The sequence below is a fragment of the Hemiscyllium ocellatum genome, chromosome 27 (assembly GCF_020745735.1).
Source record: "Hemiscyllium ocellatum isolate sHemOce1 chromosome 27, sHemOce1.pat.X.cur, whole genome shotgun sequence".
NCBI classification, from domain to species: domain Eukaryota; kingdom Metazoa; phylum Chordata; class Chondrichthyes; order Orectolobiformes; family Hemiscylliidae; genus Hemiscyllium; species Hemiscyllium ocellatum.
Window position 1 is genome coordinate 4,164,190 of NC_083427.1, and position 19,881 is coordinate 4,184,070.

General features: G+C 46.2%; 1 protein-coding gene across 4 annotated transcripts; it reads left to right on the plus strand.

Moving 5' to 3' along the window:
* The first annotated feature begins 14,074 nt into the window (after nucleotides 1-14,074).
* Nucleotides 14,075-18,654, plus strand: LOC132828719 (zinc finger protein 436-like). 4 transcript variants are annotated; one of them, XM_060845823.1, is made up of 3 exons: nucleotides 14,075-14,111; nucleotides 15,402-15,479; nucleotides 16,924-18,654. In XM_060845823.1, the coding sequence occupies exon 3, from the start codon at nucleotides 17,015-17,017 to the stop codon at nucleotides 17,675-17,677; it is 663 nt and encodes a 220-aa protein (XP_060701806.1). In that variant the 5' UTR covers nucleotides 14,075-14,111; nucleotides 15,402-15,479; nucleotides 16,924-17,014; the 3' UTR covers nucleotides 17,678-18,654. The 4 variants fall into 4 exon arrangements, with proteins under 4 accessions (XP_060701806.1, XP_060701807.1, XP_060701808.1 ...); XM_060845824.1 differs by lacking the exon at nucleotides 14,075-14,111 and adding an exon at nucleotides 14,119-14,154; XM_060845825.1 differs by lacking the exon at nucleotides 14,075-14,111 and adding an exon at nucleotides 14,154-14,176.
* Nucleotides 18,655-19,881: the final 1,227 nt, after the last annotated feature.

Consider the following 19,881-nt stretch of genomic DNA (forward strand, 5'->3'; position numbering starts at 1 on the left):
GACTGTGGTCGGCCCATTTCGAGTAATCTTTCTTCCTCTTCCATCAATGGGTAAATCGAACGGTGCAATGAAAGGCCAGGAAAAGCAGCCTCACTCCTCGGTGAGAATGCGCTGGGAGAGTGACAACAATCCAAGTACTTGGGTGACTGCAGTGAAACATCTGCTGTTCACCCTGAGAGGAGGAACGAGGAAATCAGCACTGCAGGGCGAAGGTGGGCCAACACAGACACGAGGGGTCAAATGGTCACCTACATCACAGAATCCCTACAGCATGGATGCAGCCCGAGTCCACACCAACATCCAGACCCAGCCCCCTATCCTATCCCCGTTAACCCTAGGTTTCCCATGGCGGATACAACTCACCTCCAAATCACTGGACACTATGGGCAAGTTATCATGGCCAATCCATCTAGCCTACATATCTATGGACTGTGGGAGAAAACCCATGCAGACATGGGGAGAATGTCTGTGTGGAGTTTGCACAGTCACCCAGTGCTGGAATTCGAACCCAGTTCCCTGGCGCTGTGAGGCAGCAGTGTTATCCAATTACAGTTGTAACCGTCCGATAATTTCACATGAGAAGAGAAGGCAGGGCAGGTGACTGAGGTATCATTGGGGGGAGCACTTTGGGGCCAGTGACCATAATTTTATTAGGTAAAAACAGTTACTGCAAATGCTGGAAACCAGATTCTGGATCAGTGGTGCTGGAAGAGCACAGCAGTTCAGGCAGCATCCAACGAGCAGCGAAATCGACGTTTCGGGCAAAAGCCCTTCATCAGGAATAAAGGCAGTGAGCCTCTAGCTTATCTCTCCATGCTTCCAGCTCACTGCCTTTATTCCTGATGAAGGGCTTTTGCCCGAAACGTCGATTTCGCTGCTCCTTGGATGCTGCCTGAACTGCTGTGCTCTTCCAGCACCACTAATCCAGAACAAGAATTTTATTCGTTTTAAAACAGTGATGGACCAGACCTAAATGTTAAAACTCTGAATTTGAGGAAGGTCAATTTTGATGGTATTAGGCCAGAACTGTCAAAATTTAATTGGGACTGGATGTTCGCAGGTAACGGGATGGCTGGAAAATGGGAAGCCTTCAAAAATGAGATACTGAGAGTGCAGAGTTAGTACATTCTTGTTTGTGTGAAGCGCAAGACAAGAAAGTGGAGGGAATGCTGGATGACTAGAGAAGTTGAGGTTTTGGTTAAGAATAAGAAGGAAGCTTATGTCAGGTATAGATAGCAGAGATCGAGTGAATCCTTAGAAGAGTATAAGGGCAGTAGGAATACACTTAAGAGGGAAATCAGGCAGGCAAAAAGGGGACATGAGATAGCGATGGCAAAAAGGGTTAAGGATAATCCAAAGGGATTCTACAAATACATTAAGGACAAAAGGGTAACTAGAGAGAGAATAGGGCCCCTCAAAGATCAGGCAAAAGTGAGGACTGTAGATGCTGGAGATTCGAGTAGAGAGTGTGGTGCTGGAAAAGCACAGCAGGTCAGGCAGTATTCGAGGACCAGGAAAATCGATGTTCCGGGCAAAAGCCCTTCACCATTCCTGATGAAGGGCTTTTGCCAAAATGCCGATTTTTCTGCTCCTCAGATGCTGCCGGAGCTGTTGTGCTTTTCCAGCAAACCACTCTCCCACATGACGATCAGCAAGGCCGACTATGTGTGGAACTGCAGGAGGTGGGAGAGATACTAAACGAGGATTGTGCATCAGTGTTTACTGTGGAGAAGGTACATGGAAGATATAGAATGTGGGGAAATATATGGTGACATCTTGACAAATGTCTATACTACTGAGGTAGAGGTGCTGGATGTCTTAAAATGCATAAAGGTGGATAAATCCATGAGGCCCAATCGGATGTACCTGAGAACTCTGTGGGAAGCTAGAGAAGTAATTGCTGGGCTCCTTACTGAGATATTTGTATCATCAATAGTCACAGGTGAGGTGCTGGAAGACTGGAGGTTGGCTAATGTGGTGCCACTATTTAAGAAAGTTGGTAAGGAAGAGGCAGGGCACTATAGACCGATGAGCCTGACGTTGGTGGTGGGCAAGTTGTTGGAGGGGATCCTGAGGGACAGGATATACGTGTATTTGGAAAGGCAAGGACTGATTCGGGATAGTCAACATGGCTTTGTGCGTGGGAAATCATGTCTCACAAACTTGATTGAGGTTTTTGAAGAAGTAACAAAGAGGATTGATGAGGGCAGAGTGGAGGATGTGATCTATGTGGACTTCAGTAAGGCGTTCGACAAGGTTCCCCATGGGAGAGTGTTAACAAAGTTCGATCACATGGAATAGAGAAAGAACTAGCTATCTGGATATAGGACTGGCTCAAAGGTAGGAGACAGAGGGTGGAGATGGAGGGTTGGTTTTCAGACTGGACACTTGTGACCAGTGGTGTGCCACAACGATTGGTGTTGGGTCCACTGCTTTTCACCATTTATATAAATGAATTGGATGTGGACATAGGCGGTATGGTTAGTAAGTTTTCAGATGACTCAAGAATTGGAGGTGTAATGGACAGCAAAGAAGGTTACTTCAGAGTACCAACGGGATCTTGATCAATGGGCCGAGGAGTGGCAGATGGAGTTGAATTTTGGAATTTTGCAGAGTTTTCTGTTTTCGGGAGCTATTAATGTCTATTGCTGACTGCATGAACTGTTAATCTACCAGCACAGTTAAAAATCACACAGCACCAGGTTATAGTCCAACAGGTTCATCTGGAAGCACTAGCTTTCAGAGCGCTGCTCCTTCATCAGGTGGCTGTTTTGGTTAAATTGGATAAATTTGGGATAAATGTGAGGTGCTGCACTTTGGAAAGGCAAGACAGGGCAGGACTCATACACTTAATGGTAAGGTTCTGGGGAGTGTTCCTGACGAAAGAGACCTTGATGTGCGGGTTCATAGCTCCTTAAAAGTGGGGTTGCAGATCGACAGGATAGTGAAGAAGGTGTTTGGTATGCTTGCCTTCATTGGTCAGAGTATTGAGTACAGGAGTTGGGAGGTCATGTTGCGGCTGTACAGGACATTGGTTAGGCCACTGTTGGAATATCGGCTGCAGTTCTGGTCTCCTTCCTATCGGAAAGATGTTGTGAAAGTTGAAAGAGTTTAGAAAAGATTTACAAGGATGTTACCGGGGTTGGAGGATTTGAGCTATTGGGAAAGGCTGAGTAGGCTGGGGCTGTTTTCCCTGGAGCGTCGGAGGCTGAGGGGTGACCTTGTAGAGGTTTACAAAATTATGAGGGGCGTGGATAGGGTAAATAGGCAAAGTCTTTTCCCTGGGGCGGGGGAGTCCAAAGCTAGAGGGTTTAACGTAAGGGGGAAAAGATTTAAAAGGGGCGTAGGGGCAACTTTTTCATGCAGAGGGTGGTGTGTGTATGGAATGAGCTGTCAGAGGAAGTGGTGGAGGTTGATACAATAAAAGGCATCTGGCTGGGTTTATGAATGGGAAGGGGTTAGAGGGATATGGGCCAAGTGCAAGCAAATGGGACTAGATTAGTTTAGGATAACTGGTCGGTGTGGACAAGTTGGATCAAAAGGTCTGTTTCCCTACAATTCTGTGATTGTATGATTCAAAATATTGACACCCCTGAGCGACCTGTAGTCATCGTCGAATGATGAATTTGAAATCTGCTCAGGTATTCTCTCATCCCCAGTTTCCCTGTAGCCCCTGATCCCCTTGACAATCAAGAATCCATCTATCTCCAACTGAAATACACTCAATGACCTGTCCCCAACAGCCTTCTGTGGCTTTCCCCCTAGTTTGAAAAGACATAAGAAGGGCTGGACTTACTGACAGTGTTTAATATTTCCATTGTTACTCTGCAGGTTTTCTTAAAAAATAAAACCTTGAGTTATCTCGAGAATGTGATTTGAAAGAAGTTGTGGGATTCACATATTAATGAACCAAAATGTGCTATGCATTCAGAAAGATGAAACACTTAACAGCAATCTAGCTTTGTTCAATGTATCATTTCGATTCCATGACACTGTAATCTTTTGCTATAAATTCTGTGTCCTATGATCCTGCTCCACACCCACCTGATGAACGAGCAGCGTTCTGAAAGCTAGTGCTTCCAAATGAACCTGTTGGACTATAACCTGTTGCTGTGTGATTTTTAACTGTGCTGGTAGATTCATGCAGTCAGCAATAGAAATTAATAGCTCCCGAAAACAGAAAGCTCTGCAGCGTTTGTGGAGAGAATGCAGAGTTAATGTTGCGGGTCCAGTCCCCCTTCTTCGGAGCAGATCTATTACGATAGGTTTCTTCAGGTGGATTAATTCGCTGTCTCAAAGCAAACGGGAAAAAGAGAGAGAGAGCAGTGGTGGGTAAACAAAGTGGTGCAGAGGGAACGTCGGCATGGGAGGCAAGGGATAAAGCCTACAGGCGGAGATCAAACCAAGGGGCAAGACCAGGACTGCCATGAAAACTCAACAGCAGGCGTGCTCATAAGAATGGTCCAATGCGAGATAGTCAGACAGCATCTGACGAGCAGGAGTCGACATTTTGAGCATACGCTCTTCATCAGGAATGAGGGGGTGGCCTAAGGGGGGAGGTGCTGAGAGATAAATGGGAAGGGAGGGGATGGTGGGGCGAGGAGGAAGGTAGTTAGGAATGCGATGGGTAGATGAAAGTGGGCAGGGGGTGGTGTGATGATGATAGGTCGGAGAGGAGGGTGGAGCGGATAGGTGGGAAGGAAGATGGACAGTGCCGAGGTGGAGGGTTGGATTGGGGATAAGGTGGAGGGAGGGGAGAGGAGGAAATCTGCATTGATCCTGTGTGGTTGGACGGTCCCAAAGCGGAAGATGAGGTGTTCTTCCTCTTGGTGTCGGGTGGCTAGGATTTGGCGATGGAGGAGGTCCAGGGCTTGTATGTCCTTGGCCGAGTGGGAGGGGGAGTTGAAGTGTTGGGCCACAGGGTGGTGGGGTTGATTGATGCGTGGGTCCGGGAGATGTTTTCTGAAACATTCCACAGGTTGGCATCCCGTCCCCCTGACATAGAAGAGACCGCATCGAGAGTAATGGACACAGTAGACGAGGTGTTTGAAGGTGAAGGATGTGGAAGGATCCTTTGGGGCCTTGGATGGAGGTGAGAAGAGACAGTGCAGGCACGGTGGATGGCAAGGCCTCCTCCAGCGCTGTAACAACTCTGCCGTCCTGTGAACCTTCTCAGTGTCCTGCGATCCGACGTGCATGTGAGAAGGGCGGGGAGGCTTTTCAGCAGCAGAGGGTTTAAAACGCCACATCGAGCGTGAAAGAACCAATGGGACGTGTCAGGAAACAGGAAGACGAGAAACATTGACAGCACGGCAACAGGCCATTTGGCCTTGGTGTGCTGCTTTTGATGGAGGTAGAGTGATCTTTGTGCTCTGTCCAAACACTGAACAGTGAGAGAGCGGTCACACTAACACCAGGCCCAGATTTCATCCTCCGGCCCCATCACGATAGTCAGTTCTTCACAATGTCTCTGACAGCCCTTCTCTTTCCTCGTTCCCCGTTTGTTCGTGACCCGTTGCTCCGGTGCGGCTTCAGCTCTGGAAATTTGCGTGCCTACTACAGTTCACGCCAAAGTGATTCCCTCACCAGGGACTGAGCCTGCCATTCCTGAATGAAGGGCTTTCGACCGGAACCTCGACTCTCCCGCTCCTCGGATGCTGCCCGCGCTTTCCCAGCACCACTCTATTCTTGGCACATCGCCAGGGTGAAAGTGCCGAACTCTCACCAGCTGAGGGGAAAAGTAACAACTTCGGAGGTTAGCAACTTGTCCCATTCGCCGTTTGGGTTTTCCATTCCAGCCTCTTTCACGAGAGACTGGTTTCTCCTCCAAATGATGTGTTAAACTAGAACGGCAATAACTCCCCCACGCTGTGCCAACAACCACTGAACATGCAATCCAGACTCTCCTCCTCTGGGATAGTTCCTGGACCCCAAACTGTTTGGCCAAGATCTTTCTCAACTCTGAGCCTCCGTGTCACACCATGTTGGCTGATGCCCCAAAACATCGATCACTCCTGTTCCTCGGATGCTGCCTGACCGGCTGTGCTTTTCCAGCACCATACCCTTCAACTCTGACCTCCAGCCCTCACTTTCTCCTCTGTGTTGTATAATATCCCTGGGAAACCGTCTGGGGATATTTCGTGAGGCTGAAGGCTAATGGCCTTTCCCTGGAGGATAGAAACTGAAAATCCTCCTCTTGCGTGTTTTCCTCCTGATACATTTTAACGTGAAGCCAAACAAATTTTGCAACAGAGGTTCAAGATACATTGAGCTGAGCGAGTTTTGAGAAGATTTGTAGCTCAGGCTGAGGTTCTGGATGTAGGTTTGCTCGCTGAGCTGGAAGGTTCGTTTCCAGATGTTTCGTCACCCTCCTAGGTAACATCTTCAGTGGGCCTCCAGGCGAAGTACTGTTGATAATTCCTGCGTTCTATTTTTATGTTTGGGTTTCTTTGGGTTGGTGATGTCATTTCCTGTGGCGACATCATTTCTTCTGTGATGTCATTTCCTGTTCTTTATCTCAGGGGGTGGTAGATTGGGGTCTAACTCGATGTGTTTGTTGATAGCATTCCGGTTGGAATGCCATGCTTCTAAAATTTCTCATGCGTATCTCTGTTTGGCTTGTCCTAGAATGGATGTGTTGTCCCAGTCGAAGTGGTGCCCTTCCACATCCATATGTAAGGATACTAGTGAGAGGGGGTCAGGTCATTTTGTGGCTAGTTGATGTTCATGTATCCTGGTGGCTACTTTTCTGGCTGTCTGTCCGATGTAGTGTTTGTTACAGTCCTTACATGGTACTTTACAAATAATATTAGTTTTGCTTGTTGTCTGTTTAGGGTCTTCCAAGTTCATTAGCTGCTGTTTTAGTGTGTCGGTGTGTTTGTGGGCTACAATGATGCCAAGGGGTCAGAGTAGTCTGACATTGGACTGGATAATTATCCTGGCCTGCTGTGCTTTTCCAGCAGTACACTTTTGAACACTGATCTCCAGCATCCGCAGTCCTCACTTTCTCCCAAGTAATGGGTGCCTGGGCAAGTTACACTGTCATCACCTCACAGGTTCCTAGGGTGTGAAGTAAATACGGGTGTCAGTGACACACATCCCATTTTAAACAGGCTGGATATCGTTTGCTGATGCTAGCTGTGTTCTGTTTCTAATTAAGTATCGATACCAGTCAAAGCAGTGAGTGAAGTAAAATGAAGTAGCCTGGCTAAGTGGTCCAAGGCAGGTTCATTCGTGTTTCAGTTTCTGTGAAGGTGCGGGTTGAAGACCCACTCCTGTCAATATTTCAGGTTCGTAACTAAACCAAGATGGCGGCAGAGTAGCAATTCTCAGCCAGAGCTCATCCACTCTGTCGGTTCCTCTTCTTTGTTTTAAGTATTTTTTTCCCCCCATTTTGTGTTTCCCCCTTCTTCCTTCTCGACAATGTCCCGAATTCCTGGCCTCAGCATGGACTTGGGACTCCAGACCTCAGCACATATCGATCTCTCGGCCTGGCATGTGACAGAGTCAGAGATGTACAGCACGGAAACAGAGCCTTCGGTCCAACTCGTCCAGAGATCCTGACCTAATCTAGTTCCATTTGCCAATACTTAGCCCATATCCTTCCAAACCCTTCCTATTCATATAGCTATTCAGATGCTTTTTAAATGTTGCAATTGTACCAGCCTCCACCACTTCCTCTGGCAGCTCATTCTATACATGCACCACCCTCAGCTTGGCATGACAGCACTGGATAATTTTTAGAATCGCGACAGTGTGGGGATCCCTACCCTTTTGCCCAATATGTCCATACTGACCCTCCGAGGAATAACCCAACCAGACCCATTCCCTGAACCTATTACTCTACATTTACCCCTAACTAATGCACCCAACCTACACATCCCTGAACACTATGGGCAATTTAGTGCAGCCAATCCACCTAACCTGCACTTTTTGGATTGTGGGAGGAGACTGGAGCACAGGGAGGAAACCCACACAGATATGGGGAGAATGTGCAAACTCCACGCAGACAGTTGTCCAAGGCTGGAATTGAACACAGGTCCCTGGCACTGTGAGGCAGCAGTGCTAACTGCTGAGACATGTGCTCGGTGCAATTGTGGGTGGCACGGTGGCACAGTGGTTCGCACTGCTGCCTCACAGCGCCAGAGACCCGGGTTCAATTCCCGCCTCAGGTGACTGACTGTGAGGAGTTTGCACACTCTCCCCGTGTCTGCGTGGGTTTCCTCCGGGTGCTCCGGTTTCCTCCCACAGTCCAAAGATGTGCAGGTCAGGTGAATTGGCCATGCTAAATTGCCCGTAGTGTTAGGTGAAGGGGTAAAGGTAGGGGAATGGGTCTGGGGTTGGGGTTGGGGTTGTGCTTTGGCGAGTCAGTGTGGACTTGTTGGGTCGAAGGGCCTGTTTCCACACTGTAAGTAATCTAATTATTTCAACAGAAGTATAACTGCTCAGACAGCCAGTGCAGCCACGACAGGCCGAATGACCTCTCTCTGCATCATAACAAATCCATGACTCTGAAACCTCAGTCATGAGGAGGGGCCACTCGACCTGAAACATTACCTCTGCTTTCTCTCCACAGATGCTGGCAGACCTGCTGAGCTTTTCCAGCAAGTTCAGCGTTTTTGATTCCGAACCTCGACTAGGAATTCGCAAGGAATCTCCAACGGATCACTTTAACCCCTGAGCAATGACGCCAGGCCTGCATTTACACCGGTGTTGTGGCATTTCAACCAGGGAGTCACCCAACAGAGACAAAGGACAATGGGTCAGTCCTGTTGTCCATCTTTTCCCAGTCACCCTGCAGCGCGCACCATGCTGTTGTTTGACGATCCTCAAGAGGGCGCTGCGAGCGACTGGATGGCTTTACTGTCACCTGCACTCACATGAATACAGTGAAATGTCGCCACCTACTGCGCCACTTTGTTAACACATCCTAAAGTCCAAATTCTTTAGAAACAGAAATTAGAAAAATAAAGATTTGATTAGATTACTTACAGTGTGGAAACAGGCCCTTCGGCCCAACAAGTCCACACCGACCCTCCGAAGAGCAACCCACCCAGACTCATTCCCCTACATTTACCCCTTCATCTACCACTACAGGCAATTTTAGCATGGTCAATTCATCTAACCTGCACATCTTTGGACTGTGGGAGGAAACCGGAGCACCCGGAGGAAACCCACGCAGACACGGGGAGAATGTGCAAACTCCACACATACAGTTGCCCGAGGCAGGAATTGAACCCGGGTCCCTGTCGCTGTGAGGCAGCAGTGCTAACCACTGTGCCAACCCAGAAATAAAGTGTCCAGCATTATTGATAATAGGACTAAATTAGAAAAATGAAGAAATAAAGTTCAGAATAGCAGTCTTTCCAACTCAATCCACACCTTCACCTAGCCTCTAGTCCATACCTAACATCATCTTGAGGCTACCGAGGCCAAGTGACCTCACTGGAATCATCTGGAGGCCGCAAAAGGCTATGGTGGGCCACCTAGAGATCATCACACCGGTCTGAGAGACCGCCACGCCAGGCCGAGCGACTGCTATGCCAGGCCGAGCGACTGCTACGCAGGGTGAGAGACCTCCACACCAGACCAAGAGACCACTACACCAGGCTGAGAGACTACTGCACCGAGTCGAGAGACTGCTACACGGGGCCGAGAGACCACCACACCAGGCTGAGCGACTGCCACGCCGGGCCGAGAGACCACCATACTGGGCCAAGAGATGGCCACACCAGGCTGAAAAATGCCACATCAGCCAAGAGACCGTCACACCAGGCTGAGACTGCCGCACTGGTTGAGAGGGGAAAAATTTAGAAGGAACCTAAGGGGTGAATTTTTCATGCAGAGGGTGGAGTTTGTTTGCAGTGAGCTGCCAGAGGAAGTGGTGGAGGCTGGTACAATTTCAACATTTAAAAGTTGTCTGGATGGGTATATGAATAGGAAGGATTTAGAGGTGTATGGGCTAAGTGCTGGTAAATGGGACTAGATTAATTTAGGATATCTGGTTGGCATGGACGAGCTGGACTGAAGGGTCTATTTACGTTTTGTACATCTCTATGGCTGTGACTCTAAGACAGGAAAGTGGGGTTGAGGGTCATCAGATCAGCCATGATCTCATGCAATTGAGAGCAGACTTGATGGGCTGAATGATCTATTTCTGCTCCTACGTCTTGTAGTCTTATACAAAATCAGAATTTGGTGCAAAAACTCTGCAGGTCTGGCAGCATCTATGGAGGGAAAACACAGTGAACGTTTCAGGCCCAGTGAACCTTCTTGAGAACTTGTTCAGAATTTGTCTCATTATCTGTGAATGTAACTTTCTACTTGAGTGTTCTTCTCATTGCAATTCCTGACAAAAGTTTATTCGCTCTCTGATTCTCTTACTGCTTCTATCCAGCCTCATTCCAAGCTCCCCCTGCCTGTCCTGACACCAGGCTGCTTGATGTAAACACAGGCTGATCTCAAATTCAACTCACAACTATAAATCAAAGAGAGGAAATGTAAGGCATTCCAACATAATAAGTTGACAGATGGCAGTGTGAAGGACAGCAGGATCTGATCTTCCTGATCCTCCAATATACTAGTTACACGTACATGCACTGTGCATATTATCCCGTTCCACTCACTCTAGCCTTGTGCACCTTTTAAGAAAATTGTAGTAGTGCATATCTCACTCATCATTTGAACTGTGAAGAAAGTGGAACTATAATAATATTACATTGAGGAGACGTGCTGCAAGAAGATACATATCAGGTTTTAGCTGAACGTTAGACAGAAGTTCTACTCGTCTGGTTTCAAACTCAATGCTAGAAATGACGAGAGACCTCACTGAGTTCTGAAGCTTGGAGGAGATAGACAATAATGGTTGATGGGTATTTTTCATTTTGGGAAATATTTGAATTGGACTTTTTCATGTATTAGTGTTGGGACCTTGTTTTCTCCCTTATGTATATATGTACATATATATTAATTATCCACGCATTAGGTGTAAGGATAATTTTGAAATGTGTGGATTAAAGGAAACTTAGAAGTATTGTAAGCTATGATTAGATTGGTATAGATTTTCAAAGCAACTTAGATAAATGGGTGGATTGGTAGATAGGAGAGGCGTGAGGTGATTCATTTTTTGTCAAATGAGCATTCAAAGAAAATATAGAGAAAGGGGATCAAATGTAAAGAATATACAGGAGCAGAGTGATGGAGTTTAATGACTGAAAGTGTGAAAGCAGTTAATCAAGCATGCAATGTCCTAAGATTGTTAAGAGACTGTAGAGTTTGAGAGCAAAGAGGTTACGTTGAACTTAAAGAAGGCACCAATTAAACTTCAAGTGGAGTATTGTTCACAATTGTGGTGCCACATTTAAGAAAGGATCTGAAAGTATTGGAGAGGAGAAGCTTAAAAAATTAGTTCCCTGGATAAGAAGTTCAAATATGAAGATAGATTAGAGACATCAGGACTGCTTTCTTGGAGTAGAGAAGTCAAGGGGAGATCTGAGTGAAACATGCAAAATCCTGGGAGTCTGGATTGAATAAATAGGGAGAGAATGTTCCTTCTCATAAATAGATTGGGATTTAGAGAGGAAAAAATGGAAGTAAATGAGGCCAAATGTGTATGAGGAAAAAAAAAGCTTGCTCAAGCAGTGCATCGTCGAGATCTGGAAAGCATGACCCAGGAGTCTGGTGCAGACAGATTTAATTGAGGCATTCAAAAGGCCATCACATGTTTCTTTGAACATGAAAAATTAGGAACAATGTGAAAATAACTTAGGAAAATAGCATCAAATAATATGGAGAACCACGCAGATGTGATGGGTGGCACAGAAGCTTTCTAATTTATATTGAAAAGGGAGGGAGTACTGAACATCCTGAAATGCATAAAGGTGGAGAAATCCCTGGGACATAATTAGATATCTCCCAAAACTCCGTGAGAAGCTAGGGAATTGATTACACTGCCACTTGCTGAGATATTAGTACCATCGATAGGCACAGTTGAGGTGCTGGAAAATTTAAGGGTGGCTAACGTGGTGCCATTATTTAAGAAATGTGGAAGGGCAAACCAAGGAATTATACATCAGTGAGCCTGACGTCAGTGGTGGGAGCATTGTGAGAGCAAATTCTGAGTGACCGGATTTACAGGCATTTGGAAAGGCAAGACTGATTAAAGATAGTCGACATGGCTTTGTGCGTGGGAAATCATATCTCAATAAGTTAATTGAGGTTTTTTTGAAGGAGTGACAAAGAAGATTGATGAAAGCAAGGCATTCGACCAAGTTCCAATGGCAGACTGGCTAGCAAGGTTAGATTACATGGAATCTAGGGAGAGCTTGCCTTTTAGATAGAAAATTGAAAGTAAGAGACAGAGGGTGATGGTTTAGGGTTGTTTTTCAGACTGGAAGCCTGTGACCAGCAGTGTGATGCAAGGATCAGTGCTGGCTTCACTGCTTTTCATCATTTAGAGTTACACAGCATGGAAACAGACCCTTCAGTCCAACTTGTCCATGCTGACCAGATATCCAAAATTCATCTAGTCTCATTTACCAGCAATTGGCTCTCTAAACCCTTCATATTCATGTGCCCATCCAGATGCCTTTTAAATGTTGTAATTTTACCAGCCTCCACCACTTCCTCTGGCAGCTCATTCCAGAAACGCACCACACCCTGCATGAAAAAGTGCAGGGTGGCCTTTATGTCCCTCTTACATCTTTCTGCTCTTACCTCAAACCAATACCATCTAGTTTGTGACTCCCCTTTCCAGGGAAAAAAAAAGACCTTGGCTAGTCACTCTGACCATGTCCCTCGTGAATTTATAAACCTCTATACAATCACCCTCAATCTCTGACGTTCCAGGGAAAATAGCCCCAGCCTATTCAACCTCTCCCTACAGCTAAATATCTCCAAACCCAACAATATTCTTTTAATCTTTTCTGCACCCTTTCAAGTTTAATACCTTTCCTATAACAGGGAGCCCAGAATTGAATGCAGTATTTCAAAAGTGGCCAAACCAATGTCCTATGATGAAGGACACAACACATGGCATCATAACTCCTGTATTCAATGCACTGACCAATAAAGGCATGTGTACTGAACCTTCTTCACTATCCTGTCTATCTGTGGCTCCACCTTCAAAGAACTATGAAGCTGCACCCAACGTCTCTTTGTTTAGCGATATTGCCCAGGATCCAAGCATTAAGTGCATAAGTCCTGTCCTCATTTGCCTTACCAAAATGTAACACCCCATATGTATCTAAATTAAGTTCCATCTGCCACTCCTCAGCCCATCTGAGCGAGGTCTTATCGCACTCTAAGGTAAACTTCTTCACTGTCTACTACACCACCCATGTTGGTGTATTCTGCAAACTTACTAACCATTTCTCCCATATACACATCCAAATTATTTATATAAATGTGTAGTTTGCGTGCTATATAACTCTGACTCTAATATAAGATCAGCAGGTTAGGTAGCATCCAAGGAACAGGAAATTCGACGTTTCGGGCCAGACCCCTTCCTGATGAAGGGCTCTGGCCCGAAACGTCGAATTTCCTATTCCTTGGATGCTGCCTAACCTGCTGTGCTTTAACCAGCAACACATTTTCAGCTGTGATCTCCAGCATCTGCAGACCTACTTTTTACTCTAATATAAGATCCTCAACATATAAAGAATTGAAAAGTGTGACGCTGGAAAAGCACAGAAAGTTCGGCTACGTCCGAGGAGCATAAGTTTCGGGCATAAGCCCTTCATCGACTCTGATCTCCAGCATCTGCACTCCCCACTTTCTCCTCAGCAATTTTTGAGTTAAGATTGCAAAAGCCTCTGCCCCACGTGGTTATCACCTTAAACTTTACTTCTGAACATTTTATTTGGCGTCTAGACTATTTAGAATTGAGAACTGTGGAAATTTAAAGTTCAATTGAAAAATTGAAAAAAAATATCGAGACTTGGGGGTTGGCCTATTCAATGGCGTGTGGGTCACCCAGCATTCCGTGCGGCGGTGAATACAGCCTGGTGGCAAAAACAGAGCGAGGCGCAGGTGGCGTGCCGGGCGGCGGACAGAGCATGTGCAGAAAGGCGTCATGCAGAAGGAGGGCTGTGGTTGTCTGGGCTCCGCAAAGGGTGAGGTTCAGACGGGGCGGACGGAGGACTTGCTCCCGGGGAGGTGGAGTTGCTACCGGAGCTTGGTCAGCGTCCTCTGTGAATTACGAATCCGGAAAAATAACTTCCGGTTCCGCCGTTTGCCGGGAACCGGGTCCCCCAGCTCGTCGTTTTGCACCGCGCGGTGACGTCATCCTCCTGTCGGGGGTGGCTGAGCTGGTCAACAAGGGCGCATGTGCGGCCGCTCTCTTGCCCTGAGGGAGTGGGCGGGGCTTGTGCGCAGCAGTGGGCGGGGCTTGTGCGCAGCAGTGGGCGGGGCTTGTGCGCAGCAGTGGACGGGCTTGTGCGCAGCAGTGGGCGGGGCTTGTGCGCAGCAGTGGGCGGGGCTTGGTGCCCATTGTTCAGAATGGAGACGACCTGTCCATCAAGCTGCACGAGCCCTTTCACACCCAATGTCTGATTGGGGAGGGCCGGTGCGGCTGCGCAAAGCAAAGGAAGAGGAAAGCACCTTCTGCTCTGGCTGCTGGATGCCCCACGTGTCCAAAGGCCTCTGGCTTTTTATCAGTCGCCAGCAGGGCCAGCATAGAGGTTCACCAGGCTGGCTCATTCCTGGGATTGCCAGCCGTAAAGAGTGCCCCTGAGAACACGTGGGGCCATCCTGAATCAGGAGGAGGGCATTGTTGTAAATTACTACCTGAAGGTGCATTGGAATGTCCTTTTGCAGAGGTTAGACATCACACAATACCAGGTTGTAGCCCTGATTTGGAGATGCCGGTGTTGGACTGGGGTGTACAAAGTTTTTTAAAAAATCACACAACACCAGACTATAGGTATAATTGGAAGCACTAGCTTTCAGAGCGCTGCTCATTCATCAGGTGAAGGATGAGATCCTCTTTTACAGAGGGTGAGAATGGGACGATTTGCGCACAGCAGACGAAACCAAGACAGTTGCTGCCTCACAGCACCAGGGACCTGGGTTTGATTCTGACCTTGGGTGAATGTCTGTGTGAAATTTGCATGTTTTCCCCATGTCTGTGTGAGTGACCAGTGTTCTGATTTCCTCCAACATTTCAAAGATGTGCAGGTTAGGTGGATTGGCCCTGTAGTGTCTAAAGGGTATGTAGCTCGGGTGGATTGGCCTTTGTAAAGGCAGGGTTATGGGGCTTCAGTGGGATACTCTTCAGAGGGTTGGTGCAGATTGACCGGCCAAATGGCCTCTGTCTGCACTGTAGGGATACTGTGATTTAAGTCTTTGTCTCTTCACAGTTCTTATCCTGGACTGACTGATAATTATGTGAATTACTTTCACAGCCTGTTCTAAGAAGGTTGGCAGTCAAGAAGCATCACGTCAAATGTTGCCAGAATCACTCGACTTCTCAGCTGTTGAATGTAAGCATTGAGTCGAAAGTCATTTGCATTCATTGCATAAAGTTTCTTCCTCTCACCCTTGCTGTGGGTCTTACCCATAATTGTAAACTTCTGCTTTGTAACTTTCTCACGATCAGTGAGTGCAAAGAGCTTTCCTTTACCTATCTGGACTCGGCCAGATATTTCTTGTAAGTGCTTTACATATATAAATCTTTAAAGTTCATTCTTGACATCTGTGCGTCATGAGCAAGTCAGAAAAAGTTTCCAATTTCCCTTTGTCTCTGGAGAAGTTATTTGACTTTTATTCACTGTATGTGTGACGGTGCTCCTGCAATGTTGTGTGTTAAGGATATGCAAGCTACTTTCTCAGCGATGCTGAAGAATCGTTGCTATATGTCCGAGTCAGCAACAATGGCTTGTTGTTGTGTCGCACTTTTCAAATAAGAAAACAATCCAAGGCATTTTACACGAAGGTTAAATAGCCGAACTTAATACTGAGCCACATTAGGAGATGTTAGGGCAAACATGACTTAAAGCTTGGTCAAAATGAACTCATTTTTTTTCCCTCTAAAGATATTTATTAGAGGTGGAGAGGTTTAGGAAGAAAATTCCAGAGATGGAACCCTCTGCACCTGAAAGAAAAGCTACCGAGTAGGTGGCATTTAAAACTGGGAATGCTGAAATGGCCTGAATTTGATGAGCACAGAGATAGTCATTGAGATGTACAGCACAGAAGTAGACACACTGATCGTCCATGCTGATCAGATATCCTAAACTAGTCTAGTCCAATTTGCCAGCACTTAGCTCATTTCCCTTTAAACCTTTCTATTCATATACCCATCCAGATGCCTTTTAAATGCTGCAATTGTATCGGCGCCCACCACTTCCTCTGGCAGTACATTCCATACATGCATCACCCTCTATGTGAAGATGTTGCCCTTAGGTCCCTTTTGTATCTTTCCCCTCTCATCCTAAACCTATGTCTTCTTGTTCTGGACTCCTCCACCCCAGGGGAAAGACTTTGTCTATTTATCTTATTCATGCCTGTCATGAATTTATAAACCTTTCTGAGGTCACCCCTCAGCCTCCGACATTCAAGGGAAAACAGCCCCAGCCTATTCAGCTTCTCCCTATAGTTCAAGCCCTCCAACCCTGGCAACAAGGTTGTGCAGAGACTAGAGATAGGATGGTGATAACTGTGAAGGAAAGCAAGGATGAGCATTTTTAAGTTTTGATGCTTATTAATCACCTTTGTCGATCAGTAAGCACAGGGTGATGGTAAACAAGACTTGGTGTTAGTCTATGGGTAGCAAAGTTTTGGATGACCTCAAGATTTCGAGCAAGTTCAATGTGCTGGCCCCACAAGTTAGCGCATTCATTAAGTCAATTTCACAACCTGCCTCTGTGTCCCCGTGAGTTCTCTCTCAGTTCCTTTTTTTTTTAATGCTTTAATTCCATTTCACAGGACGTTCGAGGTGGAGGATTTACAACCCAAACATCACGTCAGGGTCTGACAAGAGTTGCTGAATTTATCATAGCCTGATAAGATTCTGAACATGGAAGGAGAAAGCAGTGTTGATAAGCTCACTGGGGACAAACCATGGAAATGTGTGGACTGCAATGCACGATTCATGTATCCATCTCAGCTGGAAACCCACCGACGTACTCACACTGGAGAGAAGCCATACCCTTGCTCCGTCTGTAGCAAAAGATTCACTTTGTCGTCTAACTTGCTGAGACACCAGCAAGTTCACACTGACGACAGGCCATTCAAGTGTTCTCACTGTGGGCGTTGTTTTAGGCGATTGTCCCATCTCGCTGCCCACCAGCGAACTCACACTGGGGAAAGATTCTCCTGCTCCAACTGTGGGAAAGAATTCACTCGGGGATCCAGATTGCTGCAACACCAGAAAATTCACTCTCAGCCGAAACAACTGGCCTGCCCTGAGTGTGGGAAGGGATTCGCTGAGTTATTCTCCCTGCTGAGTCACCAGCGGGTTCACGCTGGGGAGAGACTGTTCATATGTTCCAAGTGTGGGAAGGAATTTACTCATTCATCCAAGCTGCTAACGGACCAGGACGTTCAAACTGGGAAGGGGCCTTTCGCCTGCCCCGAGTGTGGCAAAGAATTCACTCTGTTAGCCACTCTGCTGACACATCAGCATGCTCACAAACCACCATTAACCTGTCCAGAGTGTGTGAGGGACTCACTGTGTTAGTCTGTCTGCTGACACATCAGCATGTTCACACAGCACCTGCTTTGCGTGTGGGAAGGAGTTCTGTCAGTTGTCCCCCCCATTGAGATGCAGCAAGTTCACAAGTAAATGCAGTGAGGATTTTTCTGTCCGAGCCTGACCTGATTTAATGTCTTCATAATGAAGCAGCCTCTCGGTAACAGTCATCACCGGAAGTCTGAATTTCCCATTCGTGTTTAGGGAGAGAAGAATCGGTGTGAGAGTAGATGTTGAAAATCAAGTAAAGGCAAGGACAAGGCTATGAAGACACAGGTGACGAAAGGGAACTGCAGGATGAAGTTTATGGATGACTGAATGAGACATCGTGTCAGACATTTCAGATGATATTTCATTGCATTCTGCAAAGTTACTTTGCAGTGTGAAAGAGAGTTTCCATGAGAAGGCTGCACATCTGTGGCTAACTAAGAACATTTAAAGAGACCATAACATTGAAAGAGAAAATGTCATAATTGTGTGAAGATTAGAAAGAATTTAACAATGGTGTAGCTGAAGGGGAAGAAAAGGTATGAAATGGGAAGATAACATAAACTAGCAAGAAGTATAAAATAGAGGTTCTGCAAGTTTATGAAAATCGTGAGGGGCGTGGATAGCGTAAATAAATAGTCTTTTCCCTGGGTTGGGGGAATCCAGATTCTGGATTAGTGGTGCTGGAGGTTTCCAGCATCTGCAGCCATTGTTTTTACCACCTTGGGGGAATCCAGAACTAGAGGGCGTAAGTTTAGGGTGGGAGGGAAAATATTTAAAAGGGACCTAAGGGGCAACTTTTTCATGCAAAGGGTTGGTGTGTGTATGGTATAAGCTGCCAGAGGAAGTGGTGGAGGCTGGTACAATTTTAGTGTTTTAATAGGCATCTACATGGGTACATGTATAGGAAGGGTTTAGAGGGATATGGGCTGGGTGCTGGCAAATGGGACTCGATTAACTTAGGATATCTGGACAAGTTGGACCAAAGGGTTTCCATGCTGTACAACTCTGTGAGTGTAAGTGTTTTAAAATTAAAAGTGTATTATTCTTCTACTGAATGGGTTTGGGAGTGAATATTGGATGTTAAGGGATTGACAGAAATGATAAACAGATATTTGGTATGTCTGCATTGTGTAGAAATAACGTCACAAATGTAATAGCGAATCAAAATATGAAAAGGAGAGAGAAACGTGAAAGAATCACAATCCAGGAAAGCATACAGAGACAATGATTGGAACGAAAGGTAGACAGATACTGAGAATCTGATAGGCATCGCTTCTCAGACCCCAAAATGCAAGCTGTGTCAATATTACATGCCCGAGTTCTCACTTTCCAAAGTTCTTCCACTATTCTGTGAAGATCCCATCAAATGAGAAAATAATTCTGTATACAAGAAACAAAGGAGACAGCAAGGAGAAAGCAAGAGGCTTCTGAGGCCGATATGGAACACAGAATCTATTCAGGGGTTTATAGACGGACCCTTAGAAGATCAAAATGCAAGCAGCAGAGTGGTTTAGTGAAGGGAAATAGCACCTCACAAATTTGTTCGTGGTCTTTGAGGAATCAATGTCGACAAAATTCACCTCCCGATGTGTGAAATTTCGAAGTGACATTTTAAAAGGTGATGATACAAAATTCCTTCGAGTGAAGAGAGTGATGTTAACCTGAGTACAGGATCGGTGAGATCGCTGGATGATTGTTGATTGAGTGAGCTGTAATTAGCACACTGCCACAGGAATCAGTGCTGGGACCTCCATTTTCTTACAATTCGTATCAGTGACTTCAATGAAGAGAATGGCGATGTCATTGCTACATTTGAGGACGATTTAAAAGCAAGAAGGGAATGAAATTGTAAAAACAGTTTGGGATAAGTGAGTGAGCAAGGAAAAATGACAGATGGAATAAAATGTAAGAAATGTGCTTGTGCAATTTGGCAGGAGGACTAGAAACGTGGCATGTTTCATTTAGAGATTACAGATCAGTGAGGGGCTGAGAGGTCTGGCTGTCCTGCTGCATTCATCACAGCACATCAGTATGCAGATATCTCAAGTGGCTAGGAAGGGAAAAGGAATGTCATTGTTTCTCTAAACTGCTCTCTGTAAAGAGGAGACTGTCCTATCATGAAAAACTGAGTAAGTCAGGCCTGGAGTCCCTGAAATTTAGAAGACTAAGCTGTCATCTCTCAAAAATGTGCTAACATCTGG